The sequence below is a fragment of the Arctopsyche grandis genome, chromosome 3, assembly GCF_051622035.1.
Source record: "Arctopsyche grandis isolate Sample6627 chromosome 3, ASM5162203v2, whole genome shotgun sequence".
Classification (NCBI taxonomy): Eukaryota; Metazoa; Arthropoda; class Insecta; order Trichoptera; family Hydropsychidae; genus Arctopsyche; species Arctopsyche grandis.
The window spans coordinates 4,144,889-4,170,751 of NC_135357.1; the positions used below are offsets into that span (position 1 = coordinate 4,144,889).

Here is a 25,863-nt window from a genome sequence, read left to right on the forward strand (position 1 = left end):
CGGTGCGGACGTGTTTTTGTGTGTTGTTCCCGATAAGTATGTAGAATTTTGTGTCAAATTGGAGCTAAAGAGGAGGTGCTGGGATGAGTATGTAGCTCTTCTGGCGCCTCGCAAGTTAGTACATATTCAGAATCATTACCTATGCTTGATTTCATATTTTTTAAATGGAATTTAAATTTATAATATTTTCATATTTACATAATTACCCACATAATTTCGATCACATTTCTTTTGATAATAATTTACTATTAACGTCGATTGATTTATTAATGATAGTATTGATAATATTTAACGTTGAATTATTTCATATTTAATATTGAGTGAATGGTTTGATATTTAATGTTGAATTATTTCATAATTGATTATTTAATGTTAAGTGTTGAATTATTTCATAATTGATTATTTAATATTGAGTGTTGAATTATTTAATATTTAGTTTTGATAATTTAATATTTGATATTGGATACTTGTACTCAACGTTAACGTTAATGTTTGGTACTAATTTAATAAATATTATGATTGTGAATAAACTGTCAATATATGTAAATATATCATAAATGGAAACACACGTCCGTCCGCACAGAGTAATTATTAAGCTCAGAGCAGAGCTCCATGCAACCGCTCAGGTCCCCAAGTTGCAGATAGGGGAACGACTCTTGTAGTCAACTGCCATGGCGACATGGTGGTCCTGGACAAGGAGCGCTGAGATAAGAGTGGTGATGAGTGAATCCGTGGTAAGTTTCACTCTATAAAATGTCACACAACACTATGACGGTCTCAGGTCAGCGGCGAGTAAGTGCCGCCGCTTAACAAAAGCACAACCCGGTTTTCAAAGGTACCGTATCATCTTTGACAGAGAAGGAAACTCTATAATAAATCCCTGGTAGTGGGCAGCAGCTCTGCCAGTATAAGATGTCAAAACATTTACTGCGCTGTAGAAGGAAGTGGGAATCCACTGCAGTATTCTCCCAAGATAACTATGATGTACAAAAATAAAAGTGTGAAGAAGTCTGACTCTCCGGCTGACACCCGGCGCCTTCGAGGTTCCAGGTCTCACGGTGTGAAATTGGCTACTGGCCACATGCATGTGACTCACCAGGCATCATGTGGAAAATATGCGACTGGAGAAACTTTACGGAACAAATCCAAAATAGGTACTTGGAACGTTAGAGGACTCCTGAATCCTGGGAAAACACTGGTTGTTGAGAAAGAGATGTACAGTCATGGGCTAGATATACTCGGAATCTCGGAAACGCACTGGAAGAACAACGGCCATTATAAAACTTCAAATGGAAATACGATATATTTTTCTGGTAACCAAGATTCGTCACATAGCGGTGTCGCGGTGATCTTAGCATCTAAATTAACCAGTGCACTAATTGGCTACAACCCCATAAGCGACAGACTTATACACTTAAAACTCAACACGCATCCGTATAAACTAAACATCCTTCAAATATATGCTCCTACTGCAGATGCCGAAGATATTATAATAAATGCGTTCTATGCTTCACTACTCGATACATTGTCAAATATCTCAAACAAAGAAATGACCATCATTCTTGGTGATTTTAATGCCAAAGTCGGTAATAATAGCAACATTGATAACATAGTAGGTAAATATGGATTGGGTATTCAAAATGAGAGAGGAGAGAAACTTATAAGTTTCTGCATTGAAAATAAAATGTCCATTATGAATACTTGGTTTCAACATCATCCTAGGCGATTGTACACTTGGATATCTCCTGGGGATCGTCACCGCAACCAAATCGATTATGTATTAATAAATTCTAGATGGAAATCATCGATACATAACGTCAAAACATATCCAGGTGCAGATTGCGGATCGGACCATAACTTGCTTGTTGCTAAATTTCGACTGAAATTGAAAATGATTAAAAGACATCAAAATAAAGCAATTAAACTCACCAATGATGATGTAATTAATTTTGGCAATGTAATCAGAGAAAAAGATGCAGAATTCCAAATAAATCCTAATGTAGATGTAGAAGAGTCTTGGAAAATTTTTAAAGATCTCATAATTCGGTATGCCAGAAAACATCAAACACCGCAAAATGAACATCGTAAGTCTTTTATCTCTGATTCAACTTGGGTTAAGATAAAATAACGTAAAAGACTTAAACAAACTGGCATAACATCGACAGAATATCTTGAAAGGTATGCAATATTACATAAAGATATTCAAAGGAGTTGTAGGCGGGATAAAGCTAAATATATAAATGACATATGTGAGGAGATAGAAAAACACGCATTAAAGAATCAGGCAAGGGATATTTTTCACAAAGTAAAAATCGTCACTCAAAAATTTTCACCCAAAACTTGGACAATAGATGATCAATTTTGAAACACGCTTACAGATATTGATGTGATACTCAACCGATGGAAAGAATACTGTTCGGAATTGTACAGTGGTAGTTCGTCGACCTCAATTGTTTCCCTAATTGATGATGTCAGGGAGCCTGACATCTTGACATCTGAAGTTGTAAATGCCATAAAGAAACTGAAATGTAAAAAGTCTCCTGGCAGCGATGGTATACAAGCTGAACTTCTGAAAGAGCTTGGTGAAACTGCGATAAAGGCGCTATGTAATATGTGCAACAAGATCTGGGTAAACGGAGTATGGCCGAAAGATTGGGTCAATTCAATATTCATTCCCTTACACAAGAAAGGATCTACAAAAAAATGCGAGAATTACAGGACCTTAGCCTTAATATCGCACTCTAGTAAAGTATTGCTGTATATAATTAAAGATCGTTTGAGCAGTTACCTTGGATGGCAAATACCGAACGAACAAGCAGGGTTTGTAAAAGGCAAAGGGACGAGGGAACAAATACTGAATATACGTCAACTCATTGAAAAATGTCGGGAGTTTCAAACTCCAGCCGTTCTTTGTTTTATAGACTATAAAAAAGCTTTTGACTTTGTGAACTGGGACTATCTGTGGAAAGTTCTACTGGACATGGGAGTCCCCATGCATCTTATAAAAATAATACATAACTTGTATAATGATAACAATGCAGTAGTTCGAATCAATTCGCTAAACTCGACAAATTTTCGAGTACAACGTGGAGTAAGGCAAGGGTGTATATTATCTCCAGACCTATTTAATATATATGGAGAGTATATAATGCGTAGAGCACTGGATGGTTGGAAGGGTGGAGTGTCCATTGGTGGAAAAAAACTATCCAATCTTCGGTATGCGGATGACACAACGCTCATAGCTAATAATCATGAAGAAATGGCCGAACTGATCCGTCGTGTTGAGACAGAGAGTAATGTGCTTGGCCTCCAGATAAACCGCCCCAAAACAAAAATTATGATAATTGACCGTCACCAACAGCTGCAAAACAACAAATCAGCTTTAAACGGTATAGATGTGGTTGATAATTTTGTCTATCTGGGGTCACTCATATCTAACAACGGCGGCAGCGAATTGGAAATACGGCGCCGGATTACATTAGCAAAATCGGCAATGTCACAACTAACGAAGATTTGGAAGAATAGAGCCATTACAACTGCTGTCAAAATCCGTCTCGTGAAGAGTCTCGTTTTTTCTGTCTGCCTTTATGGTGTCGAGACGTGGACCATGAAGGCGGCGGATAGACGGAGAATCGATGCCTTCGAGATGTGGTCCTGGAGACGGCTACTGCGCGTGCCTTGGACCGACAAACGCACGAATGTGTCTATTCTTGAAGAATTGAAAATCAAGGATAGATTGTCAACAATATGCCTGAAACGTATATTGCAGTTCTTCGGCCACATTGCACGAAGAGGTGAGGAGAGCCTGGAGCGGTTGGTTGTGGTTGGTAGCGTCGAAGGCAGAAGAGCCAGAGGCAGATCCCCCGCACGCTGGACTGACCAAGTATCTGCAGCGACGGGCGCTTCCACGGTAGCAAGTCTTCGCCTGGCCGAATTTAGAACTGAATGGAGGCAGCTGGTTGACCGCACATCATAGTCACGATCCTCAGTGATGAGGGAACCGACAGCAATATATATATATATATATATATATATATATATATATATATATATATATATATATATATTTATATATATATATATATATATCAGTGGCGTGCGGTCCATGGATGCGGTGGATGCGGCGCATCCCCTATAACTTTAAAAAGCCAAGAGTATTTTTAATAAATATTTGAATTTCGCTTCGATGTATTCTTAGTGATGTACGTGATTATGATGTAGTATATGATATATATTTCACATATCACGTGTTTTTTGTTACATGATGCATTATATAGGATCTTTTGATAATTTTTATTAAGGATTCGCATAGGCCGCATTCGCATAGGCCGGCCACAGGCGAGTGACGCTGGCGAGTAGACGCTGAGTGAAGTGCGCGCGCGTCATGGATTCGGAGTCGCGACCGATCCCATTTGCGCATGCGCACTATGAGGCTGTCATATTCGCGCGGACGCGTTGACACTTGTTTAACCTCTACGGTGGATTCGGTTTCTCTGTTTGCTTATCTATTGAGTTTCACTTGGAAGCCGCTGTTGATCGATATTTCCGCACGCTACGCCCCAAGTTATTTATCAAAAAGCTAGCCGATTCATTTCTTTAGACGAAGTTAATCATTTATACTGTAAGTTGGTTATTTTTTACTTTTGAATTAAGTTTTCATTTTAATTAGTTTCGTCTAACTTTATTTTTAGTTTACTGTTCCACTACTTACGAGTTTTCATTATTGCCTTTAATATGGATATCGAAAATAACAATGAGAGTGGACTTGTCGTCGAGATCAATAATAATTGCAATTGTTTAATTGAAAATGTGCTGAAAAGAAGATTTGCTTCTCTCCCATTTAATGAAAAGGAGATTATTGTTAAGAGCCCCAAACCCACACCAATATTAAATATTCAGTCTAAAACAAAAACATTTAAAAGGTATTTTAACACAGAAACATACGAAAAAATTTCATGGATTTGTGGATGTGCTCACTTAACGAAATTATTCTGTTGGCCATGTATTTTATTTTCTCAAGAAGTGAATGTCTGGAGTAAATTTGGATTTTCTGACCTAAACAATTTAAGTAAATCGCGCAAGAGACATGAATGTTCTCAAGCTCACATATGTTCTGCTGCTCAATTTAAAAAATTTGGAAAGGGACCTCGTATAGAAAATTTTTTAAGTGCTCAATTTAAAGCAAATATTGAAATGCACAACAAAGAAGTTACTGCAAATAGATACATTTTGTCGAAATTAATAAGCGCGATCTATTTTTTAGCAAAACAAGAACAACCTTTACGAGGACATTTTGAGCACCAGGAATCGGAAAATAGAGGGAATTATATTGAATTGCTGTATCTGTTGAGTGAATCAGACATAAAATTGAAAACTCATTTAGATAACTCTACGGTGTTTACTGGACTATCGAACCATATACAAAATGACTTGGTATCCGCAATATCAAAAGTCTTGCTAGATGAGATTAAAACTGAAATACGTGCATCAAAATTTGTTTCCATAATTGTGGACGAATCTACAGATATCAGTCGCAAAGCTCAGCTATCTACTATTTTTAGATATGTAGATGAAAATAATGAAATTCAGGAGAGATTTGTTGGATTTGTCGATGTTAGTCCCAATAGAACAGCTAATGCTCTTTTTCAGCACATACGTGAGACCTTGGAAGAATTTGGTTGTTTGGACAAATTAATTGCACAAACGTACGATGGAGCGGCTGTAATGTCCGGGGAGCATAATGGAGTGCAACGAAAAATTCGAGATATTTGTCCTAATTCTTTATTTGTCCATTGTTACGCTCACAGATTGAATTTAGTTTTGTCGCAATCTGTTAAACATATATCCGGATGCAAACGTTTTTTCAGCCGTATGTTGTCATTTTCAACTTTTTTTTGTAAGTCTTCAAGAAGAATTTCCCTTCTCGATTGTCAAATAAAAAAACGATTTCCCACTGCTGCCCCTACACGATGGAACTACAATAGCAAAATTTTAAATATGATATTAGAATATCAAACAGAATTAATGGAAATATTTAATCAAATAATTAATGACGAAGACGAATGGGATACTGATGCTGTCATAAATGCTGAAGTCCTTCATCGTTATTTAAAAGAGTTTGAATTCAATTTCAATTTGCATTTATTTTCTGCAATATTTAATTCGGCAGATTTTTTATTTGAAATTTTACAAAAAAAAACCTTTGACATATCGTATTGCGTAAGTGAAATTAAAAAATTTGTAAAATATTTAGATAACAAAAAAGACGATTTTGATTCATTGTGGAACAAAGTAATAACTAAAAATTTTAATAGAAAAAGAAAATATGCTGAATGTGAAGAAGATGTGAAAACAACGTATAAGCTTCACTATTCTGAAATTTTAGAAACTCTTTCAGTAAATACAACCAATCGATTTCGAGATATCGAAAATTCAAAATTTCTCGAATTTTTTAACGTCAAAAAATTTAAAGAATATGAAAATAATTTTCCAGATTTCCTATTTAAATCACTCCACCTAACTTATGGAAAATACTTTGATTTTATGAAATTAAAAAGCGAATTAATTTACATGTACTCAACGCAAGATTTTCATTTGAAATCTATAAATGACGTAAAGGAATTAATTGTGAAAGATGATCTAATAGACGTTTTGGAACAAGTATTTATTTTAATACAATTAATTTGTACGATACCTTCCACGAGCGCATCGGCTGAACGATCATTTTCGACTATGAAAAGAATTAAAACGTTCACCAGAAGTAGTCAAAGTGAAGAAAGACTCTCTGGTCTTGCTTTAATTGCAATCGAAAAGAAAATAATGTCAAATTTAAAAAACAATAAAAAATTCTATGATGCGGTTATCGATGAATTTTGTAAAAAGGAACGAAGAATAAAATTAAATTTTAAAAAATAAATTGGTCGGTTTTTTTTTTCAAACAAGGGACAGCATCCCTTGTTTGAAAAGTCACCGCCCGCCACTGATATATATATATATATATATATATATATATATATATATATATATATATATATATATATATATATATATATATATATATATATATATATATATATATATATATATATTTTAATTTTTTGTAATATATACATATACTATTAGGATGTGGCTATTTATACATGAGATGTATAATATTTCTACTGCTACAATCTTTGAAATTTTCCCAGACATTGCCATTTTCCTTTATCGACATATCTTATAATTTTCTTATAATTTTTTAATCTTAAATCCTAATTCTTATAATCTTCTTATGTACTGTGAACTATATGTACAAATAGCCAATAATTCGTCGATACTGTATGTACAAATAGTCAATAATTCGTCGATACTGTATGTACAAATAGCTAATAATTCGTCGATACTGTATGTACAAATAGCCACATCCATACTATTATTGAATATTATACTGTGTTTGTGTATGTACATATTAAAAAGTTTTCAGAAGATTTGTTTATATACATATATACCTACACACGTATACCTATGTATATAATCGAACACATTGTACCTATCTACATTCATATGTAGATATAAAATTAAATTTTGTATAGTTCAAAAAGTAGCCGTCAAAAAAATAAGAAACTTTTAATATAGAATATATATAGTTCGAAAAATAAATTCATTGATAATTGTTAAAATTGCACAACCGGTGTTAGTTCAGTGTTCATTTTGCGCATTTGTGAATATTTCAAAACGTGATGACTGCCCGATAGTTTCCGTTGTATCGAAATACATTTCCGTTGTATCGAAATAGATTTAGCTTAGAAAAGTGAATACAAAATAACCTGAAGTTGATTATATCATGGATCTAAAAAAAAACGGGCATTTAGAATAAATATATATACATATAATGCAAATGCAAAGACAGCGAATATGTAAGTAGGAACACACACGTGTCATCCTTTGCAAGCTTAACACGGTTATCGGGGGTATTATCGGTACAAGGGGATTAATTACGGAACCGTTAAGGGATTACGAATTATGGAGATCCGATATCCGATAAAGATGATTGCACACACTTAAGCTATGTCAAATTCAACCCGTTAGCTGCCAAAGAGGGACAGAGAAAGTGTTGATAGTAGTGAAATGTTCGTTAATAGATAAATTGCAACAACCGTTATTGGAAAATCAAATCAAATTTCTAATTTTGTAGGCGTGAATAAATGGATGGGAGGGTTTATAATTGATTCACAACTTTTTAATTACGGACGAGCAGCGTAGGGGGTCGATTATTGATTTCGGGTTAAATTGACTGGCATTAATAAATGATTGCGGCCGTTAAAAAACCATTACGGTCTTTAATGTGCTTTTGCGGGATGTTTCTGTCTCTCTCGTCCTATCTGTCTTTTCCTCTCTCTATAGTGATTATTGTATTGCCGGGAAGTAGTCAGAACGTTAGGGGTTTAAATGAAAATTTAAATCCCGAGCGAGCTACAAAATTTTCAATTAAATTCAATATGAATTTTACGCGCTAAGAATAGCTGGAAATGATTCGATATTGGAAATTTTCCATTGGAATTATTGCGTTTTAATTTTTTGTCGTAACCTCTTCAGGATCGATCGCATGATTTAATATTATGAAAGTTGAGACTAAAAAATAGGAGTATCGTATATGAATTACACTGTTCGACAAATGACGACTTTTTATTGGTTCAGAGACGAGATATGACTTTTCTTATAGATCTATACACAGTAAATACGAATCTGGTAATAAAAAATGTTGATTGGATCGAGATTCGGAGTTACATATATGTATGTGTTTTTTAAATTGCGCGATTTTTCTATATCTTGGTGTCATTCGGTCGATGTCTCCAAATCTGTCAATTTTCTGTTCAAAATGAATATTGGAATCTATAGTCGGGTATTTTATCTTTCATTTATAGTACTTTTCAGCTTTCAAATCTCTCTAAGTAGTCGTCCAGTTCAAATCAAAAGTCAAAAGTACGTATTTTCACTTGGGATTTTTTCCTACTGTTAGTGATTTTTTATATTGAGTATTTTCTATTGAAACATGTTTATTGTGATAGTATTCGAGCCAAATTATTTTTTTTCCTTTAAAAAGGTTAATTAGAAGTGTGCTGAATTTTAAATCGGTAAAATTGCGAGCTAAAATCTCGTACTATTATTTACTCGTATTTACACGAATCTGAATTGAATTAATAGGGATAATATATTAAATTATCTTTATATGAGAATTAAATAAAATTCCACTTAGAAAAATCATATTTCGACTATAAGAAAGTAAAGAAATCTCTAAGAAAAGTCATATCTCGTCTCTGAACCATTTTTCGTGTCGAACAGTGTCATAGCTTTCTGAATTTGAAATACGTAAAATAACATTTGCAAAATATTATTGATGATTGCTTGAATGTTAATTGAATTAGATTAAATATTTATAAAAGCATACATATGTCAGTACATGATTGTAAACTTGCTTGACGTAAAACTTTTAAGTAAATTGCATCTGTGCACATCGAAAGGTTACTCGTCATCTGATGTGCAATCTATCATTCGAGAAGACGAGAATTGCATTTAAAGCAGCCGTCGTTCAATTTGTCTGTCGATTTTAGAGCGGATGCACCGCATCCATAATATTTTTACTGCTACCGTCTTTGAAATTTTCCCAGACTTCGCCATTTTCCTTTATCGACATGTCTAATCTTTTAATTTTTTAATCTTAAATCCTAATTCTTATGTACTATGAACTATATGTACAAATAGCCAATAATTCGTCAATACTGTAAGTACAAATAGTCAATAATTCGTCGATACTGTATGTACAAATAGCCACACCCATACTATTATTGAATATTATACTGTGTTTGTGTATGTACATATTAAAAAGTTTTCACAAGATTTGTTTATATACATATATTACACACGTATACCTATGTATATAATCGAACACATTGTACCTATCTACATTCATATGTAGATATGAAATACACATAGAAAAGTTACCCGTCATCTGATGTGCAATCTATCATTCGAGAAGACGAGAATTGCATTTAAAGCAGCCGTCGTTCAATTTGTCTGTCGATTTTAGAGCGGATGCACCGCATCCATAATATTTTTACTGCTACCGTCTTTGAAATTTTCCCAGACTTCGCCATTTTCCTTTATCGACATGTCTAATCTTTTAATTTTTTAATCTTAAATCCTAATTCTTAGAATCTTCTTATGTACTATGAACTATATGTACAAATAGCCAATAATTCGTCAAAACTGTATGTACAAATAGTCAATAATTCGTCGATACTGTATGTACAAATAGCCAATAATTCGTCGATACTGTATGTGCAAATAGCCACATCCATACTTTTATTGAATATTATACTGTGTTTGTGTATGTACATACATATTTTGTTACTTTTACTTTTTTTATTATTTTAATTTACCATGTTTTCTGCTTTTGCTTTTTTCCTTTATTTACAGTTTACTTGTTTTTATATCATGTTTTTTATATTTTTATCAAATGAAGGCCATTGTGGTGCTTTAGGTTCTTCCTGTAATGCTACAATGGTTCAAAACTATTAATAATAATAAATAATAAATAATATTAAAAAGTTTTCACAAGATTTGTTTATATACATATATACCTACACACGTATACCTATGTATATATTCGAACACATTGTACCTATCTACATTCATATGTAGATATGAAATACACATCGAAAAGTTAGCCGTCATCTGATGTGCAATCTATCATTCGAGAAGACGAGAATTGCATTTAAAGCAGCAGTCCGTTTATCTGTCGTTCAGTTTGTCTGGTGACTTTAGAGCGGATGCACCGCATCCATATATAAATATAATCAATTTCCATTTTTGCTTTTAAGTGGCATTCATAATACTCGTACCTTCTACTCGGTTCACCATTGCTGCAGTTGTATGTAATCTTATTCTTTTTGGAATTGATCATAAAGTTAAGTCAAATTTCAGTGTATCGCCACAAGAATCAGCGTAATATCCCAGCCTATGGGCCAGGAGAATTTCCTTAGTTGAAATTGAAAGCGCCCGGATTTCCCGAATCCGCATACGCACCCCGGTAATGGTCCAGAGATAAGGAGCCACGCTAATAAAGTCGTCTCCGAGTTTCTTTCGCCCGGCAAACATTATCGAGGATCTCCGGAAAGCTCTGCGCAAAGTTCGCCTTGGAGACAAAAGCTACGAGGGCTACGATCAGCCCAGATATGCCGGCGAACTATACCGCACGATTGCCGAAACAATAAGGTTCACCGTAATTGGCGAACACTGCTTAGATTACTGCCGAAATAATGGCGAACATATCCCGTTACGTGGAGAGCAGACAGGCGGGGAAACGTGTGTGGAAAATTATGCGCGGATCTTACACGAGAATTGATTTTTCCCACGCTGATTCTACAAGTAAATGTTGCTTAGTTTGCACGTAATATAAAGGACTATAGCATTGTGCCGCTGATTTTGGAAATTAATTGATATGAGAACGCGCCAACTCTCGGTAGTAGACCTGTAATATAGTGATAGACGCGATGAAAAACTACCTACCTACCTATATATAAACAATATAAAACACCAATAGAACAATTAATTTTCGATGGCGATTAATGCTCGTGAGACTATTTGAGTGGAGGGAATATTGCCAGCAAACGGTATTGAATAGAATCCCAGAGACTGTGTGACCGTTCAAGGATTATCTGTTAACGGTTTAACTAAGTGCTTGCACTTAGAGGCGATAGCGTACCATACTCTAAGTGCATATAGGCTAAACAATGACCGTTATTAGTCCCTTCGCAGAACTGACCCATGCCGTGGGAATACATATCCGAATACGTGACTATACAATAGGTAAACAGATTAGACGTCCTGAGAGATCTACTCTTTATAAGGCGGTACGTAGGCGATATCATGTCATTCTGGACTGAGCACTACCAGTGCGTGTATCTCCTTAATCATCAATAAATGCTGTGAAACGACTTTGGCCCTTTACTTGGATCCTCCACCCACCCCTACGCAACAGTATATATACAGGTTTTTTATTGATTCGTTATTATTATAAACTAGTGGGTAATTGTAATATAAACAGCTTAAAAATGGTGAATCTAATAGTAAATATTCATTTGTTTTTTATTAAATTTATTTGTATCGTATCGTATCGTATTTATATCATATTTATTTGACACGATCGGTCGTCACGCCAGATCCATATGCACGACGTATACCCCTGGTATTCTATTTTTTTTTTGAAATCTCCATACTTGTCCAGGCCCTCGTACATACCCATGCAGATACATACATTGCATCCGTTTTTATATATATTATACTAGGGTTGTGCCTGTTAATTTTAATGGGTGGTTTCTGAAAGGAATTGATAAACTTTTTCATTGAACAGCAATTTTTTATTTTTATTTAATTTTACATAGATACATATGTATATACCAAGAAGCTTAACAGGAGAAACCCAATGCGCCTTCCTAGATAATTAATTACAAAAAAAAACTCATGTACACACAAAAACATACACATTTATACATACACACATATATACACACATACATATATGTATGTACATACATATGTATACATATATTTATAAATACACATGGTAATATATATATATATAAATAAATTCTTTTATTTTTATTTTACATAGATATATACCAGGAAGGCTTGACAGGAAGACCCCAATGCGCCTTCTTAGACGATTAATTACAAACATTGCAGCATTTTCTATTACACGAATCACTGAAATTAACAATTAATTCATTAATCCATAGAGACATCTATGGATTTAGACATTTTTTACAAATTGTACATACATTAAGTACAGAAGATTTGTGACAGCAGGTAGGATGATTTTTTTTGCCAATTTTGAGGAAACTTTTCAACAATGATCAGATGAAATTGACAAACTCTGATAAGAAACGATTGACTTGGCGTCACAAATATCCAAGTCTAACCAGCAGTATTAAATATTAGTCCAGAATCGAACCCCGTCATCTCTTGGTGCTAAACATAAAAGCAACCACTGAGCCATACTGCTGGGTATGACAAATATTATATGACAAATTGTTTGAGTTTGTCCTGACTGTTGATTATAAATATTTTAAATGCATCATTAAATTCCTCATACTGAATTTCTATAGAAATTTCAAAAATTGAATGAGATTTTGTATAAGAGATCATGCAGCACAAAAAATGGAAACCATAACTAATTAAAAAACATTATAACATGAGTAAAAACGTCGTAATCCAGTTAAGAATTTTTATTCATTAAATAGTTAGGAAATTTTTGCTTTGAGTGACTCAAGGCAAAATTTTTGCTTTACTGAAAATCGTATTCAAATTGAAAAATATTCAAACGGTGGAAAGTTAATATTTTGAATAATTTTCTAATTTAAAACATTTTTACAAATTGTTTGCTATCCGAGCTATATTTTATTTTATGCAAAAAGAGATGATGAAAGTGATGAAGTCGACTTTATGGCCTCAAAAAAGAAATATAACCACAATGAAGCAGCATATAAAAATATTAGAACACAATGTCATAACGCTGTTTTCGCATTAAGTTCCTTGAAATATTGTTAGTATAAAAGACATAGCACCTTTGTCTTCTGAGTGCTTAATATATTATATTATAATAACCATCCTCTACGTGCTCTGACACAAATGCTGTATCACTACCATTTTCATAAAACACAAATGTTCCTATTCCAAAACCTTAAGAGCCCACTTAGAGTATTAAAAAAGTACAATACATATTATATTATATATGTGTGTGTTCTAACGCTAGCCGAACACAATGAATGAATTGATGAAAAGCCTAAACATTGTATAAATTCATTCGTCGAGAGTTGCGGCGGTGTCGAACCCGTGAACTCTCGAGCACAAATATCCTCTTATAGGTATTGTTATATCTACATAAGTCTTTATTTGTTTTATGTTAGCTGTATTCTATTCCCACGACCTTTAAATCAATCTGCGAGACGAATTATGTTTCCCCCAAAAATATCAAAGCCCTTCTTAAGCCTGCACAACAAATTGCGTGCATCTACTCAGCCATTTCTCGATACATTCAAGACACATATGTTAACACTAAAAATATCGTTTTTCAACTAACTTTATCGCTTTTCTGCATTATTCTCACGACTCTTAATCCGCACAACGAATTGCGTGAAATCTACCCTCAAGGGATACATATGAAAACACTAAAAATATTGTCTTTAATTAGTTTACCAGCATTTTTCACACGACTCGACTCGAATCGTATTCCCTCAAAAACCCTTTTAAAGCTGCGTAACTAATTGTGTGAAAACCATTTCTCGATACACTCAAGGGCCAAAGTATTAAAGTCTTAAGATATTGTTTTACTTAACTCGAGTTCCCCCCTATTTTATCACGAACTATGATTGGTCCAAATTGTTACGTCTATTAAATATATACTGATGTTAAACATATGGAACGTCACTTGCGATCGAGCCGTCTCTTACTTATCACTTGCGATCGAACCGTCTGACTTACAACCGAACCGTCTCTTACTAATCACTGACTTACAATTGAACCGTCTAACTAGTGACTCGCGATTAGACGACTTAACTAGTAAACTACTAACTAGTAACGTGTAATACAAACTTATCTCGTGTATACTTACTACTATTAAAGAAATAATTATCTTATAAAATAAAGTGAGTTTTATTTACGGAGTAGCGTTCCGCAAAAACGCTTGGTGGCAGCGGAAATATTAATAACAACAAAATACACATCACCCACGAATGTAACAGTATATCTAAGTTTGGTGAGCTAACCTATTACGACATCGTCCAATTTTGAAATTGTCCTTTTTTTAAGCAGTAATTGAAAATTTCTTCATTTTCATACAAAATACATAATTATAATAATTTTATGTAGTGAGGTTTTGAACCATTTTTTTTGTTTTCATATTAAACAATAAACTATATATTTTTAATTGAAATTAATTTATATTTGCAAAATAACCACGTGGCCAGAGCAGTATACGCCGACCGATACACCACGACGGCCGACAAATGAGGTGTTCTAAATTTTATATATATATATATATATATATATATATATATATATATATATAAATATATATATATATATATATTTATATATATATATGTATGTAATTTATAATATTCAAGCTTGCGAGGTCAATGAACGGGGTTTGTTTATACATAATTGTGGGTGTTGGGTTTTGTAAATTAAACATACGTTTTCGCTTACGTCACGCGATGTAAAAATACGTACTTTTCATGTTTTCCGATTCCGATTCAGATTTCGACTTTTATTTATTATTATTATTTTTTATTGCACAATTTAATTGGCATAACCAAGACCCAATGTCTGTTTCAGTTATGATTCCGATTAATTATTACTATTCATATTGTATATTTATTTTAAATCATGTATCAATCCGAAAGCACCCGTTGAAATTTCAACCGGCATAAAACTAGTTATACATAAACATATAGATTATATAATAATTCAATACAGCTCTACTTATTATTATACACCATATACATATGTACATATTATACGTAGCACACACTACAGGTGCTTGCTTGCTCGTGTTGCAGAGTTGACTTTTGATTTATGTTAGCCTTTCTCGCCGTTCCGGGTTGCTTTCAGCGGGTTCGCCGATTCATCAGCTCGGTTGCAAAATTGCAGATGGTGCGTGAAATTGCCTCAGCTTTGTCTATGACTAATAATAGATAAGCAACTCGGGATGCTGCTCGGGGCTTAACGTGTTAAGAACGTTGGCAAGGTAGCCTCAAAGGGAGCCCTGGGGGAATATATCGATTTTAGACTTCACCGCGATACAACCGACGACCCTGCGAATTAAATTTAAACGCCACACTGCTCAAATTATTTGCACACCTCTGAATGCATGATTGATTGATTCGTGCTGGCATTCTGCAATCCGATCGCACACACACATACACCAGTAAGGCACCCGTTTGATTCCTGATCGCATGTAATAAAATCCAGGATATCTAAATGATACCAGTTGTCAAATGTCAATAGTTGATACTAACCAGCAGCGTGGACTAGTGGTTAGCATATAGTGGCCAGCAGTATGACTCAATGGTAGCGTGTATGTTAAGCACCAAGTGATCAGTGGGTTCGATCCGCCATACTGCTGGTTAGATTTGGGGGTATTTGTGACTCAAAATCGATCGTTTCTTATCAGAGTTTGCCAATTTTATCTGATCATTGTTGAAACGGTTCCTCAAAATAGGCAAAAAATCATCTATCCTGTTGTCACAAATCTTCTGTATTTATTGTATGTACAATTTGTAAAAATAATGTACAAAATCTACATAAATCGATTGATGTCTCAATGGATTAATTATGTAATTAATTAATTAATCAACGCAATTAATTAATTAATTAATTAATCAATTTAATCATTGTTGAAACGGTTCTTTAAAATTGGCAAAAAATCATCTTTCCTGTTGTCACAAAAATCATATGTATATATAAAAAAATCATATGTATATACAAAAAGTATATATATGTTAAAATAAAGTGAATAAATAAAGTAATGCTTTCGAACATAGTGGTTACAGATCTTGTTTTGTGATTCCAGGTCTATCGTTTCCTATCAGAGTTTGCCATTTTTGTTGATTTTCATTGAAACGGTTCCTGTAAATTGGCATCTCCTTCCAATCTTAACCAGCAGCGTGGTCTAGTGGTGAATGTATGTAGAATTATTTCGTACTTGATGTTACGAGTTCGATTCCCCGCTAAGTCTCGTTGCTGGCCAGACCTTGATTTGTCTAGGTCAATCGTTTCTTATCAGAAAATGTCAATTTTTCTGATTTTCATTGAAACGAATCCTGTAAAATTGGCGTTTCCTTCCCAATTTTCTGTTGCGAACCTTAAGTTATTGTTATATCTTAGGTTTCGCCATATTGCTCACCATAGATGTCTCTGTGGTTGTTTATCGAATATAAAATTCGTATTGTTACATGAAAGTTATTCATCGTTATTTATCGTATTAATATGATGTTTGTAATATATGTATACTGACCATAGATGTCAGATATTTAGATTTACATGTATCTATGTAATAATTATGTGGACCAAGAAGGCGTATTTGGGGTTTACCTGTTAAGCCTTACTGGTATATTTGTATATATGTATGTGAACATATGTATGTAAAAATAAATAAATACAATCTCTCTTGCAAATCTCAAGTTATTCAGCGTTTTGAGATTTTCACCGACTTTTTATAATAAAATGCTGCAAAAATATCTCCATAGATGTCACTGTGGATGATGTTGATATGAATTCACATTGTATAAATGCTTGTATTAATTGTATTGATAGTATTGTATCTTTATTAGTACACTCGTTGCTTTGGACGATCTGTAAAGGCGAGTGTACATGTTGGATTGAAATAAAATAAAATATCAATTTATCAGATTTTAATTGAAACTGTTCCAACAAATTGGCAACCTTTACTCATTTCTCGCAATTTTTTGAGTTATCAGCATCTCAAATTTCACTGATTCGTATAAAACTACTACAAATTCGTCCATGAATGTATTTATTATTAAAAATCCATTTATTATTAAAAAAAAAATACTGCGAAAACGTAAATTTATCAAAATTTGTCCATATTTTTATGATGCTTTGTTAAAATTATTCCAAAAATTGTATATCGACGTTTGTTATTGGCCAGGAAGGTGCATTGGGGTTTACCTCTTAGGCCTTTTTGGTATATACGTATACATTTATATGTACATATACATACATAGGTAAATGTATACATTTTTAAAGTACATATTACATTCAAATGCTATTATATATAGCTCGTATGATTAATATACATATATGTATGTGGGTTAGAAGATATATTAGGTTATTATGCACTTAGGTGACGCCGGGTTTATCTGCCAGTACGTAATATGTATATGTATATGTACCTAAATTCTATTTGCATATTATTGTGAACGTGTTTTCGAATTTTTAATATTATAAAAATTTGAAAATGAAATTTTCACCACACAAGGCCGAAGGATAGGCTTGATGGATTTTAAGAATTTTCCAACTGAATTTTATCTTTTCACTTTCGAGTTTGTTGAGTTTCGAGAAGTTTACTGTGACAAGGCGTCGCCTCAGGCAGCGAACAGATGTTTCCAATTTGTTGGAAAAATCGAACGAGGAAAATCTCGGAAAAGTCAACTTGCGTAATAGCATCGATGCACGTCTAGTATACATTTTATGATTTTTAGACGGTTTATAATTGAGTTTCTATATACATACATACATACATATATATTAAGTTTTATAACGGCTAAGTTAACTTCAGTTAAATCTTTTTTCTTTTGAGGAAGAAAAGGTGACTTTTTTCCCGATGTGAATTTGCGAGTTTTCCTTTTATTCCGCGCTGGATATTTTTGAATGGTTAAAACGGCATTCGCGGCAGTAATTTAATAAAAGTTACCTGATTAAATTTTCAAGGATACCACGGAAAAAAAGGTCGTGAACACTCCTATAAACGCGGTTCTCGAGCTCCCCTTTTTATAATAAGAACGAGACGAGAAAAAGGCGAAAAGAAAACAAGGATACCTGATGGAGAAAATTGTGCACGCCAATTCAATGGAAATTTCTCGGTCGTTCGAGAACGATTTTCAAAACGAACTTTAGCGTAAAATTAAGTCCACACCTTCATCTTGAATTCCATTAAAAAATAATAATCGTGCGATCTAGGCTAGGGTATAAATTAACCCTTCTGCTGCGATACCTGAGCGCGCGGGAAATTCACATTCCGCGCGCTTTCTTCGACGTGCGAATTCCTCACCTACAGGGTGTATCGCAAAGAACGCCTCGTCACGTCTAATTAAATTCGCAGTACACACCGTCGGCTCGTTAGCAAACGACCGGGTCGTAAACGTAATTAATTACGAATTACGGCGGAATTTCCCACTAGAAATCGGATATGGCATTGGGAAAATGCGACAATGCAATCTCACTTCCGATCCCGTTACATGGAATAAGATAGAACTCGATATCTTAATGATTTATATGTAAGCGACTTAGTTTAGAACTCAAATTATTACATGATAATAAGTAGGACTGTAAGTGTGCACTATTTTGTGATTACAAAATAATGACATTCATCTCAAGAGAGATTAAAGAATTGAATGAATTTTAGAAATATATAATCATCATCCTATTTGCAGTTATTCATCAACGAATAGACGGTATATATTAATTAAGAATACATTTATTTTTCTGTTTACTTTATAACTAGCAATAAGCTTATTGTAAAAAACTAAATGTATGTAAGCTTATTGTAAATCATATTAACAATTAGATACAACATAACTTCTTATTGAATACTTAAAATTCCGCGAAGAGATATACTTTTAGCCATGAAATGTCAGATCTGACATATTTGGCCATAAATCAATATATATCGTGTATTACATTACATGAAGCTAGACGCCAAATTTGAAATTTATATATACATATGAGAGTGAAAACTATAAATATTTAAATATTAGAGATAACGAGAACCTATAGAACAAATTTTATAAAATATAGAGTGAATTATAGGCGTTTAAACAATTAAAATCTGATATCGCCATATCAAGGCGAAAAGGTTGAAGATAGATTATGGTAGCTTGCCGTACCGTCATAGACGTCACCGTATCCGAGATTCTGGATATTTGATACGCATTGTATACGATATTTTATCTCCAACGTAATGGCAGACGATACATTAACGTATATTGATGATCAAAATGAGCAATATGGCAAAGTATGAAAACGATCGGATAAGAGATAACAGATATAAAAAATGACCACTAACACGAAAACCATGTGAACTTAATAAGAATTAAGTAAAAAACAAATCATAGAGACTGTTTGCTCGTGTCTTCTATGTTTAATATATAGCCAGCAGTATGACTTGAATGAATAAATTTTACAAACTATAATCATCGTCTTATTTGCAGTTATTCATCATCCACTGTTGGATGAAGGCCTCTCTTACACGTTTCCATATATCTTTGTTCTTTGACTTTTGCAATTTTACACTCTTATCTTAGGTACTAATTAAGCAAATTTTTTGTCCACTTTGGTCCACTCTCATAGTCGTATGACTACACGTTGCCATTTCAAATTATCTGCCTGTTAACATGTCAATGTCAACGAAATTATAATCATTTTTTAGCCAGCAGTATGGCTCGGTCATTGCGTTTAAGTTTAGCACCGAGAGGTTACCGGGTTCGATCCCGTGCTAATCTTAAATACTGCTGGTCAGACTTGGATATTTTTGAATCCAAGTCGAGCGCTTCCTATTAGAGTTGGCCAATTTATCTGATTTCATTGATCGTTTGGTTCCTCCATCAAATTGGCAAATTGGAACAGGTCATAGATGGGACTCGGACTAGAAAATTTTTTTTCGCTTGTCCATGATATTTGTGACTCCAATTCGATCGTTTCTTGTCAGAGTTTGCCAATTTATCTGATTTCATTGTTGAAACGGATCCTCCATCAAATTGGCAAAAACCATCCTATACTATGTCACAAATATGTGAATTTGATTTATGTATTATATGTATGTAAAAATTTATGTACAAGTCTAAATCCATAGATGTCTCTATGGATTAATTCATTAATAAATTAATTGTAAATTTTTTGCTCTCTAGCCTCTCGAAATACAGCGATTTATGTAATAGAAAATGCTGCAATGTTTGTAATTTATTGTCTTGGAAGGCGCTTTGGGGTTTACCTGTTTGGCCTTCCTGGTATATGTACATATGTATATCTATGTAAAGTAAAATAAAAATAAAAATTAGTGTCTATAACTTAAAATTTATAAATTATTTAGTCAAACTGAGTATTGAATGCAAATACAGTTATTCTATTTATATCTCATCTATTATTTTTTTTAATCAATAAATTTTTGTAGCTCTACTAAGAATGTTTATATTGTGATTTTCATTTATTAATTTGCGACGTAGAAAAACTACACGAAGCGTCACTTCAAAATACATGCGTGGTTAAAATTTGGTTAGCAATGTTATGTAGAATTATATATATTAATTTCGCCGCTCAAAATCAACAAAACGTTTCCTTTCACCAAATTGAAAAATTTCGACACATAAAACGCGTTATATTCCCGATTTTCACATCGGAGATTAAAACCGTCGACGCAAACTTTCACAGGTTTCGCAATAAATACATACTCGGATTCGTTCGAGTAATCCTCGTGTGTTTAGTTTGCAAAGCTTTGAAGTTCTACAATTGTATATATGTATGATATTTTAATATAATATGCATACGTGAATAACGAAACTTTTTACATATCGTATTTGCTCATACATATGTACATACATACACTCGAAATATTTTCATTGTAATTTTGCAATATCGAAGATCAAACAATTCGAATTTCATCAGAAATGTTGATCATTTCGTAATGGCGAAGCTGCGGAAACCTTTAATATGCTGAAATCCGAGTCGAATGCTGTATTTTATTTTTTGATATTGTTTTTAGATCATATTTCAATATTACATGTATATTATATTTATTTATTTTTTACAATTTTGCCATAGTGACATTAGAAATTAGCTGCAGGTCGTCACTATGGTTAATTTATTACAAGACATTGAAAACTCATAATTAACGAGAAATCTAAATACATAATTATTACACACATACACATGTAAATCGAAACAATACCTGACATCTATGGTCAGATATTACAAAGATCGTATACATATATACGATTAATACCATTTTTCATGTAACAATACGAATTTTTACAATCGATAAACAACCACAGAGACATCTATGGTGAAAAATCTTGCAAAACCTGAAATATAACAATAACTCAAGGTTGGTAACAGAAAATTGGGAAGAAAAAGCCAATTTTACAGGAACCGTTTCAATGAAAATCAGAAAAATTGGCAAATTCTGATAAGAAACGATCAACCTCAACAAACCAAGGTCTGGCCAACAACGAGACTTAGTGGGAATCGAACCCGTGACATCAAGCACGAAATAATTCAATACTCACCACTAGACCACGTTGCTCGTTAAATATATGTACATAAAGCAAATAAAATTCATTAATATTATAAAGCAATCTTGTTCGTTGAATCGGAAAGTGCAATCATCATATATTTATTCTGTGTCTGTGTGTCTGCGATAACGCTTGCTGTAGTATAATAGTCGTTTTGATTCGACATGTGTACGTCATAGTTAAAATGCCAACACTGCCAACAAAATGTACGAATTTAATATATAATTTCGAAGTAGACTATGTATGTAAGGTTTAAAGGTTTGGGTGGGAGCATCGAAAAAAAAACAAAGATTTTATGACGACGATATCGATATCGTTGAATATTTTTTTTTCGATTCAAATAATTTAATATAAAAACAAACGAATATTTACTATTTGTTTTGCCATGTTTAAGCTGTTTATATGCCTTGATATGGCCTAAGTACCTGCTTATAAAGGGCAGGTCACTCACTGCATCTTCCTCGATGCGTTTGTTTATCTATTGTTCTAGTCACGTACTAGATATGCAGTCCCACGGTCTCGGCACGCAGTCCCACGCTTTCGCGCTGTCAGTTCTGAGAATTCTAGCGGGAAGTGGCTGGGTGCCGTTACCGACCACTAATTCTATTACACTAACTATTCGGGGGGATCTCCATTGGTAGCCAACAGCACTTAAGCGGCTTTTTTTAGCATATGCTACAATATTTTTTTTTTGACTATAAAATTATTAATGTTGTATTGTCGTCTAAATTCATTATTAAAGACCTAGTTATTTTTTTCGATGAAAAACTTACATTTATTCCTCATATTGATTATGTCACCAAAAGTTCTTCAAAAATCCTAGGCTTTGTTAACACAGTTAAATTATTATTTTTCTCATTGGCAAGGAATCGACTTGAATATATTCACCAATATGGTCTTCTAATTCACAGGTACATCGTTGTAATTCCATTGAGAGGATTCAGAATAGATTAATTAGATTCATTGATTATAATTTTTTTACAAAATCTGACCCTGACACCAAGTATATTTATTTATTTATTTATTTTTATTTTTACATACATATTTTCACATTCATACATATATACAAATATACCAGGAAGTCTTAACAGGTAAACCCCAAATGCGCCTTCCTGGTCCACATAATTATTACATAGATACATGTAAATCTAAATATCTGACATCTATGGTCAGTATATATATATTACAAACATCGTATTAATACGATAAATAATGATGAATAACTTTCATGTAACAATACGAATTTTATATTCGATAAACAACCACAGAGACATCTATGGTGAGCAATATGGCGAAACCTAAGATATAACAATAACTAAAGGTTTGCAATAGAAAATTGGGAAGGGAACGCCAATTTTACAGGAATCGTTTCAATAAAAATCAGAAAAATTGGCAAATTCTGATAAGAAACGATCGACCTAGACAAATCAAGGTCTGGCCAACAACGAGACTTAGCGGGGAATCGAACTCGTAACATCAAGTTCGAAATAATTCAACATTCACCACTAGACCACGCTGAAATTGAATATGATCAAACTTTGTGACAGGAGAATAATCAATGATTGATTGGTGTTTTCAGCGGAGTTATGGACTGTAGTGAATTAGTGGACCTCATAAATTTTCATACACCGGGGAGATTTAACAGATCAAAAATTATGCCACTAGTTATAACAAAAATTCAACGTTACTCCGACTTCATAAACTGGGAAACGAATTTAGCCAATTTTATTTTTTTAATATTAAAAATAGTTTAAAAAAATTGTTGTTGTCATCATTTTTCTGATTTATAAAAATGCAAAATGTATTTTACTTTATTGTTTTAATTCATTCATTTATTTATTAAATTAGTTTTAAAACTCATGTTTTTTCTTTTCTTCTCTTATATTAATATTGTGTTTTTACTTTATCTATGTACGTAGTAACAATAGATGAAGTTTTGTGATCATGCAAAAATTCGAACTCGAGATTTTGACTGATTCGAACTCAGAATCGATCACTGATCACGTTTTCATGATCTAGAAAAAATGTGTGTGTGTGTGTGTCTGTGTGTGTGTCTGTGTGGGTGTGTATTTTGGGGATATTTTTAACACCGTTAGTCCTGTTGAACTGAAACTTAGTATCGGGTACTGAAATTCTTATCGACACGACGTAAATTTTTTTCAAATTTTTTTTTTGTTTTATTATTCTATTCATAATATTATTGTTCAATGGTCCTTGCGGCCGTATATGTAAAGTAAATAAATAAATAAATTATAACCAATGCGATGATATTTCATCGGGTTTATCATATTTTGATAATAATATTTATAAGTGATAGACATGACAAAAATTTACAGAATTGATGTCATTTTACAATGCGGTGTCATATAAATTTTATTTTAATTCCTGTATCAATTCCTTTTCTGACATCACTCGTTGAAATATCAACGGGCACAACACTAGTAGTAGGAATAAAAATGAAGTATTGTATTCGCTGTTGAATGCAACTGATTCTGTTTTCTTGAGTACCGACTTAATAATATTTGGCGCTGTTTGGAAAGGAAAAAAGCAAGGAAAATGATTTCAAAGCTATCGATAATCATGAAAATATATAAAATTTAAACTAAATGTTGAACATTGCTCAGCTTCGTATTGAATTGGATTTGTTTAGTAATTTTCTACAGCTCTCTGAAGGAAAGGGAGAAGGAAAGAAACCATCGTTATAAGAGTCCGTCGTTTTATTAGATTATATTATAATTCAGTCACGTGTCGTAATTGCATAAAAAAATTCAAAAAAATTTTGAAACGAAACGAACGGATCCTCTCGAAGTATTTTATACATAATGGATACTATATAGAGTTTAAAATGATTTTTTGTACTGGGGAGGGTGGAAAAATGAGCTTTAATGTTCCGTTCTTGAATTTTTCCTTCGTTTGTCACGGATGAAAGCGCGTGTCCTTATAAAGGGCCGGAAAAGGCCACGGGGAAACTTTACGCAAAATGAGCACCAGACTTTCGAGTGATTTTTTCACGAAAATGGGTAATATTTTCAGCGAATTTTCCCAGTCGAGCGTCTGCTCTGCATGATTCGAATAACAATATGCCAATATTATATTATTCTCTTTTGGCATTAAAAATAATTGGATCGTCGTTCCGCATTACAAACGCCTATCGATTATATACATATATGTACTTATCTAAATAAAAATATAAAATTTTATCAGAGCTTCATTACAAGAATTGTGATACATTTGATTTTTTTTAATAAATAAAATTAGATTAAAAAAAACGAGCAATCAAAATTATTTTGATTTTAATGTAAGCATACAAGATTATAATATATTGATAAAAATAAAATGCTTCTGAAAAAACTTACAATCATTTAAAATAATGTACATATGTAGTTCTTTACGGGCCACCTCATCAATAACCTGTATATTCTAGATCAGTGGTTCTCAGGCGAAATTTTACCGTGGCCGCACAGGTGATAATAGTAATCCCATGGAAATGTCTGGTGGCCGCACCAAATTTAATCAAATTAATTTAAGTTACAAAAAAAATGGATCAATTTATTCATAAAATAAAAGAAATTTTAACATTTTGGTATCTATTTATTTAATAATAATGCAAATGGAAATTGCTCAATACTTCCAGTGCAAGCCGCATTGCTGCTTCTAAGTTTGCGTCTGTCAGCTGGTTTCTAAATTTGTTTTTAATAAAGTGCATTACACTGAATATACGGTAGTGGGAAAAATAGACAATATTAATAAAACAATTGTTGCCAAATATTTATATTGGTTTGTTTCATTGTCAACG

At 33.1% G+C, this 25,863-nt stretch overlaps 1 protein-coding gene across 1 annotated transcript; it reads left to right on the forward strand.

The window, feature by feature from the left end:
- Positions 1-4,424: 4,424 nt before the first annotated feature.
- LOC143909082 (zinc finger MYM-type protein 1-like) lies at positions 4,425-23,021 on the forward strand. The gene is made up of 3 exons (XM_077426981.1): positions 4,425-4,621; positions 4,692-6,356; positions 22,979-23,021. The coding sequence occupies exons 2-3, from the start codon at positions 4,735-4,737 to the stop codon at positions 23,019-23,021; spliced, it is 1,665 nt and encodes a 554-aa protein (XP_077283107.1). The 5' UTR covers positions 4,425-4,621; positions 4,692-4,734.
- Positions 23,022-25,863: the final 2,842 nt, after the last annotated feature.

Coding starts and splice junctions, on each gene's coding strand:
- LOC143909082 (XM_077426981.1), top strand. CDS start 4,735: ATGGATATCGAAAATAACAATGAGAGTGGACTTGTCGTCGAGATCAAT. Junction 6,357..22,978: donor GAAGAAGATGTGAAAACAAC/GTATAAGCTTCA, acceptor TCTAATTCACAG/GTACATCGTTGTAATTCCAT.